Source organism: Oratosquilla oratoria, chromosome 16 (genome assembly GCF_046742065.1).
Source record: "Oratosquilla oratoria isolate Oo_2021 chromosome 16, ASM4674206v1, whole genome shotgun sequence".
NCBI lineage: Eukaryota > Metazoa > Arthropoda > Malacostraca > Stomatopoda > Squillidae > Oratosquilla > Oratosquilla oratoria.
In genome coordinates this window covers 46,129,174-46,142,546 of record NC_134792.1, presented here as the reverse complement: position 1 = coordinate 46,142,546, position 13,373 = coordinate 46,129,174, and the positions used below count along the sequence as shown (strand labels likewise).

Below are 13,373 nucleotides of genomic sequence, written 5' to 3'. Positions count from 1 at the left end.
ATCTTAGCACCTCCTGGATGACGAGTCATCCCTGCACCTTGTCCACTGCCCTGGGTCAGAAGCAGTGTCGCAAGACACAGCACATCCACAGCAAGGCCGCTTCATTAAATCGGCGACCCCCCCTCTCCGTCCCCCCATGCATAAAAGGAGAAGACGGGGAGAAATCCCTTCGGGCTGCGTCAAATTTTGCTCACACATACTACCTCACCCCCTATCCCCCCACCCATTCCACCTCATGCATCACATCATCATCCATATACAACCATTCTCCATTCACCCGTCTTCTGTCCTCTCCCGTCCTTCCTCAACAGACATTCCCCTCTTCCCCAAAGCCCCCTTCACCCCATCCATCCACTTCATCCTAGGATGTCCCCTCATGTTCACTCCCTCTACATCTGCCTTCCATACCTCTTTTACTAGTCTTTCTTAACTCATTCTTTCCATGTGTCCAAACCATCCTAATACTTTTTCATCAACCCTATCTCCCAACTCCCTTTCCACCCATGTTCTCCTCCTCACCTCATTTCTCACTCTATCCAGCCTAGTAACCCCTATCATACTTCTCAGACACCTCATCTCAAACACATTCAAACTCCTTCTCTCTTCCTCTCTTATGTTCCATGTTTCTGCCCCATACAGTGCTGTTGGCACAATAACTCCTTCATATAGTCTCCTCTTAGCATCCATTCCCAAATGTTTATTCCTCATTACACTTTTTAATCCACCAAGGCATTTACTCACTTCTCTCAATCTACATTCTACCTCCACCTTCACTCCACCTTTTCCTGCCACATTTGCACCCAAGTATCTAAAACTATCCACTTCCTCCAGTTGCTCTGCCTTAATGCTCACTTCCAGACTACTGCCACTTTCACCCCTTGTACATCTCATCACCTTACTTTTACCCACATTTATCTTCAGCTTTCTTCTACCACACACTCTCCCAAACTCTGTCACCAACTTCCTCAATCCCTCCTCCGATCCTGCCACAAGTGCATTGTTGTCTGCAAACAGCAACTGGCTCACCTCCCACTTTTCTCCATTTTCTTTAACCTCTTCACTCCGGGGCACATCGCACGTCTGGCAGCATTAGCTGCCCCACGTGCGATGTTGCGTCATAATAATCGCATTATATAAAATAAAGTCAGTGCTCATTCGTTCGTTCTCTTTCACCCGTGAATTCTGATAACCATAGAAAATATGATGAAGCCAGTTTAGAGAGAATGGAGGTTACGTAGGTACGACTACAATAAATATAATCAAGACGCCGACGTCGGCACCATCGCGTACCCACTTGCTCCTCATGAAGCCTACGTAGGCATCACCGTATGGAAGTGGTTAACCATCTGCAATCCCTGACCCACTACCCTTGCATTTACCTCTTGCACTACCCCATCCATGTATAAGTTGAACAGCCAGGGCGACATAACGCATCCTTGACGAAGTCCCACCTTTACCTTGAACCACTCACTCTCCATTTCTAATCCTGACACAAGCTCTATTACTCTCATAAAAACTCGACAGCTCCTAGAAGCTTTCCTCCTATCCCGTATATCCGCAAAACCTCCCACAGTGCATTTCTGTCTACCCTGTCATAAGCCTTTTCCAGATCCATAAAAGCCCAAAAAACATCCTTCCCCTTTCCTATAGCTTTCTCACATATCTGTCTTACCACAAAGATCTGATCTATACAACCTCTACCCGTCCTAAACCCACACTGTTCCTCACCAATTACTCCCTCTCTTCCTCTCCTAATCCTCTCAATCAAGATCCTCCCATAAGCCTTCCCAACTACACTTAACAAGCTAATCCCTCTGAAACTACTACATTCACACTTGTCTCCTTTTCCCTTGTAAAGTGGAACTATACAGGCACTCCTCCAGTCCTCCGGCACTCTACCCTCTCTCCAGCACACATTAAATAACCTCACCAGCCAGTCCACCATCACTGTACCTCCTTTTTTTAGACATTCTTCATGGCATCCATCCAGACCAGGTGCCTTACCTGCTCTCATCATCTTAACAACTGCCTTCACCTCATCCTTCCCTATTTCTCCTCCTTTTCCTCACTCATCATGGTCATTTTCTTAGCATTTCCCACTGCAGCTATCTTTCCCTCTCTATCCTCCTTCACATTTAGCAACTCCCTAAAATATTCTGCCCATCTTCCCCTAACTGCCTTCTCTTCCATTATCATCTCTCCATCTGCACCTTTTACCTTTTCTTCTCTACTTGATTCGCCTCCTCTTCCTCTCTTAATTTCTTTCCAAAACATCTTTTTATTACTTTCAAAATTTTCTGTCATACTCTTACCCCATTTCACATCTGCTCTCCTCTTTGCCTCCTTTACCTTTTGCTTTACTTTTCTTTTCTTTGTACCTCTCGTATGACTCCCTCGTCCTATTTTGTAACCAATCTGTGAAAGCTCGCTTCTTCTCTTCTACAACCTTCTTTGTTTCCTCATCCCACCATTCACTACCCTTTCTTCTATTTCCACACACCATCTTTGCACACTTTGTGACTCCCTCCTTGAACCATCCCCATTCCTCCTCCACACCTAGCTCCACTCTATCCTTCACTCCCTCCCACTCCTCCTTCAGCTTCTTCTTGTACTCCTTCTCCTTTTCCTTTTCATTTAAAGAGTTCACTCTAAGCACCTCCCTACCTTTTGTCCCTTTCCTCTTCCTCCATCTATCCTCCACTCCCAACTTACCTTCCACCAAAAAATGATCTGATATTCCCCCACCCTCTCATTCATGGAGAGCAAAAAAGGAAGGAAGGAAGGAATGACAAGCATTGGTGCTAGTTCTATACCAGTCATGTTCCTCATCATAAATGAATAGTCAACTATACAATCTCCACATAAGGACAACAGAAAAGAGCTCAACAAAGTCCCTGACATCAGATTTACACTGTACCTAAAATATAATAATCAATATCCTTTACACTTTCCTCCCCTAACTTTTCAAAATGGCAGGGTAAAACAGGTTTGGGTCTATCTCTACTAAAGGAGTACCACAAATAAAAAAGCCTACTTAGTCCACATGTAAATTATAGAATATATATCTTAATTCCTACCCCTTCTGCCAAATGCAAAAAGGGTAAACTGATAAAAAGTTGGCCCCTTTATCACCATAGGGGAACCACAGCACTGAATGAAACAGCTTGGTGATGGCCTGAATTTGTATTCAAGAGCATAGTAATATTCTTAATTATTTCTCTAACCCCAATCTCTAACCAAGGTGGAAAAGATGAACAAGTTTTTAGCCTACTGACTAAAGGGACACCACACATATCAATGAAGTAGAGTGATGAGAGTATTAGTATTTCATCACCAAAATCCAATGTGTCTACCCTGGGGACAATACTGCACTGAAGAGGTAAAAATGGTAAAGCAGATTCAAGAAAAGTGGCAGAAGAGAGAATTAGTCAAACTGAAAAACTATCAGCATTCTTTTTTGGAGTGAAGATTAGTCTCCAACTATAATAGACAGCTGGATGACCAGAATTAAGAAGTCATACTTCACACAAGACTTAGTATTAGTCACAATAAAAAGTGCACAACCTACCCAACCACCATACAATTCAGAAGGAAGAAGTCCAAATAGGTTAACCACATTATAAATAAATAGGGGTCACACAGCTAAATCAAGTAGCAGTTTTGTGCTACCCCACGAAAATATGTATAATTCTTTCCACTCTCCCTTTCCCCCTATCCAGTACAGAAAATGTGATCTGAGGTTTCACATCTTTATCTTCATTGGGATACAACATGGTTGAATGCAATAGCAGCCTAGCATGAATAAGATTAAAATGATGGGTACCTTGTTAATCATTCTTTAACTGAATTCTGCAACATGCACATACTTATTCTACTGTAATTCAACATCTACTTGATAAAATGAAAGTACCCTATATCATTAGTTTTTCACAGCATACCACCACATCAAACCCATACAAAGCATGCTATTTGGGAATAAACACATTTATTGGCTTCATTTTACATCAGTAAAAGTCACATCTTGACCACTTCAACCTAGTGACATATATTAGATTTTATTCTTTCTTATGCCAGATAATCTATCTCAAGAGTTTCAGCTATGATGGTATCCTATAGTATATCATCTGGCTGATATTGAATTACAATATTTTTCCAGCAGTCACATTAGGGCTGTTGTGTAAACAGTACTACATTTGGGAAGTTCAGGAAAAGAATGTTTACTAAGATTATTTCAGATTGCGGAACTCCATTTGAAACCATTTAGGACATATGCTTATTGACAAACATTATTTTGTTTGCCAATCTGAAGAAACTTTGAAAGCAACTCTGTTACATATATACAGTATTACCGTACTAGAACAAATATATGGCAGAGGGTGAAAAGGATATTGGTGTAATTACCAGTAATGATCTTAAAACATCTATGCATTATATTTCTGCCTCAGAGAAAACAAATATGACATTGACATTAGTAGTACAACTTTTTTATTTCACAAGACCAGCAGTCATCAGCCAATTATATTGATTAATGGTCAGCCCAAACTTGGAATATGGTGTTTTTATATGGTCCTCAAACTTTAATAAGACAATGGTGGAAAGAGTGCAGTGGCAATCCATGAAACTTACTAAATATATGAAACAAAGCATATGAAAACTGATTACAATGTGAACATATTCTCTCTCAAAAAACAAACTTAAGGGGACAAACCTTTAAGATTTCAATGGGAAATGGTAGCATTAAATTGAAAATATCTCCACACTAAATATCAAATGGACAAGAAATAACGGAATCAAGCTGTTTGGATACAGATTTTACCTAGAATTAAGTGGACACAATTTTGCTAATTATGTCATCAATGAATAAAATAAACTTCTATCTAAGGCCACTGTTTGAATTTTTAAAATTCACTTGGATAATTACCTAAGCATAAATTTGCATTGCGTGTGTGTGTGTGTGATATAATTACTAGCCAAAAGGTCTTTAGCATGCCTTATCCTTTATCTCTTTGAATGTGGTGGTGAGTATGCATATTTCGGAACGAACATCTAGCAAGTACTTAAGACATGTGCAGCATATAGTAGCTGCCTACCTAGTAAAGCCTAATGAAAACAAAGATGTACTGTAATATAAAGTGAGCAGTGTGCACCAGTGAAGGAAGCCATCTCAAGTGTATCCAAGAATAGGACACTTGATTGGCAGGGTATCAACACTCAAACATTTATCAACCCTTCAATGAAGTGATGTAGTGTGCTACTTGAAATATTTCACCCAGGGTGAGATTCATGCATTTTCATTCAGCTTACACCAGGAGGTACTTAACTCCAGCCCTAGCAGGTAGCAATCACTGGTATGGATTCAGATATGACATTCCAGTTGTCTGTTGTCCTACTCTCATACATAAATAATCTAGGATTAAAATACAACAATACCCTGAAGCATAGCATCACAATGAAGTAAACTTGATGCATTCTATACATTACGGTCTTAATGCTTTCCTTTACAGATTTTGTTCTAACACTAGTTAGTTCTACTCAGCCAAGAGAAAGACTATAAACAAAAAAAAACCTGGGCTTTGATAAACTGAGATCCCTTTAAGTTCATTCTCCAAGTCTGCTGAATAAAATTGTTGAGCATTAAGTATAATGCATCATTGGGAAAAGATTTAGTCAGACACCTGGCAAGTATACAAGTTCACTTCTGAATGTCACTCAAGTCACTGACAACTTTTAAATGTCTTCAAACACATAAGTATGTGCGTGTGTGTGCATGCATGGTCCTTGGGCCTTTTTGGGTAGATACACTAGACTGCTGATTGTGTTGCATTAGTGTGGGACCATTTGTCATTGGGCTACAAAAGTAGGAGGAGGAGGAGCAGAGCATTCACTGGTCAGCTTTCCTTGTGTAAAAAAGGTGGAGGAAATACAGTTGAATCTGATAGAGGGATTCTTGGACTGGATCCAAATACTGAATTTTGACATTGCTGCAGGACAATGACATCTGTCCTGCAGAACAACCACTTACATGTACCCAAGAACAATACAATAACCAACAAGGTACAGTTCACATCATGCAGAGGTAACAAAGTCAAAAGAAAAACTCAACTTCTACTGAGCATAGGTACAACATGCACAAAATAATCTACCGAAAACATCAGTGCACACAACAAACTGAAGACAATGTTTACAACAAACACAGGAAAGACCAACTTGATTCCCGACTTCTGAATTGGACTTCTCTTCCAACCTACCTCCTCTTCACCCAAACTGGGAGTCTCCTCCTCATTCTGCATCCTGCCTTTTCTCCATCCATCCTACCAGGAAAGGCTACAGATAACGAAAGTGTGCTAAAGGGGTTATGAACACAAAAATAAAAAGCACAACAAAGAAGCAAGAGAAACATTAGGAAAATCTAACTAATTGATGATGGAAATAGAATAAAAGGGGAATTCCAAAAACCCTTAAGTACCATATTTTCCAGCATACATCAGGCAGATACCGCACACCTTAAAACTGATAAGTTCATTTTGGGAAAAAAAAAAAAAAAAAAAAGGGGGGGGGGGGCTTAAGATGCCAACGAATCATGGCAAAATCTCAAAGTTCCCATCTCACAACTCAAGAAAAGAATACATTTTTCTGGTAGATTTAGGTGTGTTGTTAATGAATTTAATAACCATTTCTGTCACAAAGAAGAAGTATGTTACTAGCTGGTTAGTGGTGCAGCAACTGTAAACAAACTCATGGCAGTGTATCAGGTGTGTCTTTGAATCCTTTTACCTATCACACATTGGTGATTGAAGTCCCATACTAATATAAAAACAAGTGTGATCATCAATCATTATTAAACATAGTGAATATTGGTAAGTTTTTTTGGTTGAATATACTTTAGAAACCATTCCATAAATTTACACAAGTGCAAACATTACTAATTTAGCTTTATCATCATTTTGATAAAAATTTCATTTGAGATCTGTTGCTAGAGTACAGTATTTAGACATAGCACTGGGCTGTCTTGGCACTAATGGGACGGATATGGACTATCTTTCCCCTCCCCACTCCCCTTCCAAAAAAAATCATAGCTTCACTGTATAATGTGCAGGGTTAGTTTTTAAGTTTGATTAGTAATAAAAAAGTGTGGTATAAGCCAAAAAATACAGTAAAACATCTAACTCGCCTCCAAAATAGACCCTTGAACATAATTACTTAACACATGCATGGTTCCCAGAAAACCAAAGTACAGTGGAACCTCACTTAATGAGCATAATTAATTCCCAAATCTTACTCGTAATGCAAAACACTCATTAAGAGAAACGATTTTTCCCATAGGAATCAATGTAAAATACGATAATGCGTCCCATGCTTAGAAAAAATACCTAAAAATAATTTGTAATAATATCGAAAATAGATTTTTAAATTATTAATGCATAAAATAGAAAGATTTTAATGTGCAGTAAACAAACCTGGGAATGAATAAATAATTAGTAAAATAAAATAATAAATAAAAAACTTGCAAATTTACGAAAAAAAGAAGGTAGCTCCTGGCACAATGGAGACAGACAGGGGGGGAGGATTATTGAGGTGAAGAAGGAGAATCTTCCACCAAGGGAGATTCCTCTTCACTCGCTGCTATAATAGTCTCGACTGACTCACTAGCTTTAAATCTTTTAGAAACATTGGCACAACTGGCACTTTCTTTAGAATCCTTTTTCACTAGAAAGCTGTCTAGAGACATTTGTTTTTGTCTACGCTTCAAAATTTGGCAAAAATGTGACACAGCATTATTATTAAATAAATTTGTAGCGCGCATAGCCACTGCCTTATTAGGGCGATACTTCTCAATGTACTATGAAACAGTTTCCTATACTTTACACATCTCCCTTTGTGCACTGAAAAGTTTTTGCTCTGCTGAGAATGTTACCTCCTCTCCCCTGATGAAATCTCCTCCACAATTTCTTGCTGTGAAACAGAATGCAACTCCATAAGTTCTTCGGTGGTCATCTCCTGTCTATGCTCTTCCACAAGCTCGTCAATGTCATTGTTATCCACCTCCAGCCACATTGTCATAGTCAAAGACACAATCTTGTTGACTACAGGCTCCATAGGCATTTACTCAAATTCATGTTCAACAATGCTGTCTGGCCAAAGCTTTTTCCAAGCCAAAATAAAGATTCTCAAGGTAACCCCCACCCATGCCTCGTCAATCATCTTGAAGCACGCAATGATGTAGAAGTGGTCTTTCCAAAACTCTCTGAGAGTGAGATTGGTCCCCTCAATCACCTCAAAACAATGCTCAAAGAATGCTTTAGTGAAGAGCTTCTGAAAGTTTGAGATGACCTGCTGGTCCATGGACTGAAGTAAAGAAGTGGTGTTGGGAGGCAGGAATTGGATCTTGATTACCATATTTTATGGCTTACAAGACGCTGCATCTTGGAAGACGCACCCTAATATTTGAAAGAAATTTCTAAGAAAAAAAAAGAAGCCATTCTCATACAAGAACACATTCACCATATACCCAACCACTGAACACAAAAACATAAGAAGCAAGGACGACACGTATTGGACGTATTGTTTACATTACGAAATCACTTGTCTGATTTTGTTTGTATGGCGATGATACTGGTTGGTGATTAGTAAATATACTATACATTTTTCATTGTCTAAGGGTGGTTTTATTTTCATAAAAATAAGATAAAAATTTCAAAAATATGGATGTAGATATATAAAACTCCACTGCCGAATCATTTTTTCGGTAGGCGGTGGTCCAAAGTTTCTTTCTGCTGCTCTTTTATAGTGTTCTTTGGCATATCGTACAACTTATAGCTTGTGTGCGATAGTATAACTAAACCGTTTTGATGAACTAGCCATGGGTGATAATTTCCAGGACAAAAAATCTTATGACACATGTGATAGCCTGGTGGTAACTGATAAAGGCACCTGGCATTTGCATGCATTCATGTGTATGTGTGTGTTGCTATGAGACAAGGGAACGGCCCGTTTTCTCCACACGCTGAGTAGGCTCCAGGAAGGATTATGGTATTGGAAATACTTGTAACAGCTAAGTACTGAGTTTACATAATATAAAAGGTTGAATTAAATAGTACTTAAGCTAACATCATAGTGTAATGACTCAACATACAAATCCAGGTCGCTATCGGTCAAGTGTCCAAGCTTACATGAGCCTGGGTGTTGCCTTGCAATACAACATTCATCTTGGAAGACACATTAGCATTTTTCAGGGTATTTTTTAGGAAAAAAAGTGTGTCTTGTAAGCCGTAAAATACGGTAATTAAAATTCATCAAGGAAGTCATCTTCTAGACCTGGAGAATGGGCAGGACCATTGTCCATAACAAGCAAGACATGAAATGGCAGATTCATCTTGGGCAAATATTTTTTTACAAAAGGACCAAACACCTCATTGATCCAATCAGTAAAAGGGTCATGTGTCACCCGAGCCTTGCTGCTGGGCCTCCACATCATACATAGCCTGCTCTTCTATACTTTACACATCTTGAAGGCTCATGGATTTTCTGAATGGTAAATGAGCAGCAATTTTGCTTTCAAATCAGCACTTGCATTGGCACAAAACAGCAGTGTGACAGTCTCTCATTGGCTTGTGGCCAGGCAACACCTTCTCCTCTGCTGTTATATAGGTTCACTTTGGCATCTTCTTCCAGAAAAGACCCATCTCATCACAATTAAAAACCTGCTGCAGCAGGAAACCCTCAGAATCTGCAAGCTTCCTAAAGTCACCAGCGAAATTCTCTGCTGCCTTTCTGTCAGAGCTTGCTGCTTCAATGTGCCTCACAAAGCTGTGGATGCTGGTTCTTCTTTTAAACTTCTCAAACCACCCACGGCTTGCCTCGAATGCTTCTTCTTTATCTGTTGCTGCTCCTGGCATTTTCTTAACAAGGTCAGTGAAAATTATTTTTGCCTTCTCACAAATGATGCTCTCGCTAATAGTGTTGCCTTGCATTTGCTTTTCATTGATCCATATTAAGCAATCTTTCAATATCATCAAGAATATGTGGCCGTTGCATAGATATTATGTCACTCCTTTTAAAGCATCTACCTTTTTAATCTTATTCTTGAGGATAGTGCAAATTGTTGATATAGTCCAATTGTATGTGTGTGCTAGATCAGCCATGTTCACACCTCGTTCTCACTTCTCAATGATTTCATGTTTCACTTCTACAGTGATTTGTCCTCTCTTATCCCTATCTTCTTGCATTTTTTTCTTCAGGGACATTCTTACACTGAAAAAATCACAAATAATGTGTCTGAACACAAGTCTGGAAAAGGTACAATTACAAGCACCACTAAGATGCTGGCAGAACGAGCACTAAACACAGACTAATAGCCGAGCTTCCTGGTAACATGAACAGAATGTTCACTTCCTATACGTATGATATGTGTCCAGCTCCCATCACTGGCTTCTTACTGAATGTATGTCACAAACTGATCTATGACGCATTAGTTCATCACTAATCAATCACCAAGTTAACATTTGTTTTGTTTCCAATTGCATTTCATGATCCACTAATTACCACAATGCAATTATTACAATATGGTTGGAAAATATCCAGAATTGCACCCACAGAAATTTTTATTGTAGAAACATGTTTTCTACTGTTTTGGACGATTATATGACACATTCTTCTATGATATTTTCATAAAAAAAAAAGTCGTATTTTCAAGTTATGCAACCCCCTACAATTATAGCAGCAAAATATTCAAATTTTCAAAATGGAAATGGGGTTGTACACCACTGTGGATGATTCTACAACTCTTAAGTTCAATGAAATTTCTGTTAAAAATGTCTCGTTTTTGAGGTATACCACCCCTTTCCCCTTCACAATTTTGGGAATGAGAGCCTGGGATCTGGGAATCGGGGGTTTTGGGTGGGGAAGTAAATGATGAGTGGGTAATTCTTATCTAACCAACTAAACCAAACCTTAGCTAGCCTACCCAATCGTACACATGCAAAACCTAGCATTATATCCACCGTGTTCAAACTTCATACTAAAGGCAGGAGTTGCAGCCCCGCAGGATAAACGTTGACTGGCAAAAAGAGTCCCATGACACTCATAGTTATATATGATTGGCTAGAAACTAGGCATAACTTGAAAATGTGCCATTTACTATGGAAATACCATAGAAAAAAAAAATGTGTTAGAATAGCCCAAAATAATAGATAATCATGGTTTTATCATTTAACTTTACTTTTTTTTTTTTTTTTTTTTTTAGGAATATCCCCTTTTGGGGCTACAGGTATTAGGACTCCTAATCCCATCCCCCGTCCCTTTTTTGTCGCCTTTTACAACTCAAGTGGAAATACTTGGTGGCAGTATTCTTTTGCCCCCACCACAGGAAGAGAAGGCAGTGAGAGGAAGGTGGGCAGAGTATTTTAGGGAGTTGCTAAATGTGAAGGAGGATAGGGAGGGAAAGGTAGTTGCAGTGAGAAGCACTAAGAAAATGAGAGTGATGAGTGAGGAAAATGGAGGAGAAATAAGGAAGGATGAAGTGAAAGCAGCTGTTAAGATGATGAGAGCAGGTAAGGCACCTGGGTTGGATAGATGCCATGCAGAATGTCTAAAAAAAGGAGGTACAGTTATGGTGGACTGGCTAGTGAGGTTATTTAATGTTTGTTTAAGAGAGGGTAGAGTGCCAGAGGACTGGAGGAGTGCCTGTATAGTTCCGCTTTACAAAGGAAAGGGGGACAAGTGTGAGTATAGTAGTTACAGAGGGATCAGCTTGTTGAGTGTAGTTGGGAAGGTCTTGATTGAGAGGATTAGGAGAGGAACAGAGGGAGTAATTGGTAAGGAACAGTGTGGTTTTAGGACAGGTAGGGGATGTGTAGATCAGATTTTTGTGGTAAGACATATGTGAGAAAGCTATAGGAAAAGGTAAGGATGTTTCATAGATGCTTATTATGTGAGGTGCTCGTCAAGCGAGGTTTGACTGTACTCTTCCCATAGCTCAACTCGTATAATGAAACATCACTGACTCGAGGAATGTCACCAAGACATTCATAAGATAAAGTCCATAAAAAGTAGCTCAGCCTATTTAGAAAAGATATGACTATAATGTTTCCTCAACTACATGACTGTAGTTATTATTCTTCACTCAATAAGGAAAACAATGTTTAATAAAACCTATAAAACAAATTGCATTTACATATACCAAAAGGACCTTTAATCCTTATAAGGGGGGTGACATTTATTTTGACTAGATGCAAATACTAGGTCTTATCAATTAATGAAGGCAAACACCAAGACAATAAATTACACAATCACTCTTCTCAAATCCTATGGATCATTTCTTATGCTCCCAGGCCATTTCTAGGCAGATACAAAAGTCATCTAATGCAATCATATCCTTCAAGGTTACCCTTTTGGTTTTAATTGTTTTGGGTAATTTCTCTTAGATATAGACCCTCTATGAGCAGGGACAACAACATTTAGACTGTGACCATAATGCCTCAGCTAGAATTCAATTTTAATGTATGCTACTTGTGTCATATGTGCACCAAGAAGTATATCCTAGTTTCATTTTCAACAAATTTATAATACTTGTACATGGTATATCCTGTACCTACTGTATACCATAATGAGTGAAGTACAGTGCATTACCCCACACAAAAATTAATTATGATAGCAATACCAACAAAAATAGTGTGGTTACTGGTGCTGGGGTGAAGCAATCGAGGAATTCTTACTTCATTATGCTCCCATAACATTATAAATTTTACTACTTGAGCATATGGCCATTTCTCACAAACATTAAAATACTAACAAGTTACTAGCTAAGCAAGTAGTTAATACAATTCTAATTTCAAAAGTACCATGACAAAGTATCCCTTAACCTCTTCAATACGAGTCAAATTCTCGTGAGCATTTGCTGCCTGACGTATGATGATGCATCACAATACTCACATTATAGAATATAAAGTTGCAGCTGTATTACTTGTTTTCTTTCACTTTGAATGTTAATAACCACAGAAAATATGATCACACCAGTTCATAGAATACGAGGGTCACTCAGCTCCAAGTATAAAATAAATATAATCAAGATGCTGATGCCAGCATCCTCATATACCTACTTGCTCCTTATGATGCCTATGTAGGCATCATCATATCAAAGGATGGTAGAGGGAACTGTATCCCTATTACCCACATTCAAAACCCATCAACACCCTTACCTCTATCACTTATACAAATTGTGTAATTATTACTTTCTATACCCCCATAAATTGTTGAACTTTTTTGTTGTATGAAAATGTGACTTCAGCATTCACTTTATGTGAATTCACTCAATTTCATAATACCACATTGTATCTACTGAATTGTAATATATGAAACTTTTTCTTTACATGTGA

The 13,373-nt window shown here is 38.7% G+C and overlaps 1 protein-coding gene across 2 annotated transcripts in view; it reads right to left on the bottom strand.

The window, feature by feature from the left end:
- LOC143033958 (uncharacterized) overlaps positions 1-13,373 on the bottom strand; it is a 55,106-nt gene that overhangs the window by 18,469 nt on the left and 23,264 nt on the right. The window contains exon 3 of one of the 2 annotated variants that reach the window (XM_076199673.1): positions 6,249-6,311. The exons of the other annotated variant lie outside the window; for it this stretch is intronic. Coding sequence (XP_076055788.1) covers positions 6,249-6,311 — 63 coding nt within the window. The remainder of the gene's footprint in view (positions 1-6,248; positions 6,312-13,373) is intronic. 2 annotated transcript variants of the gene reach the window in all.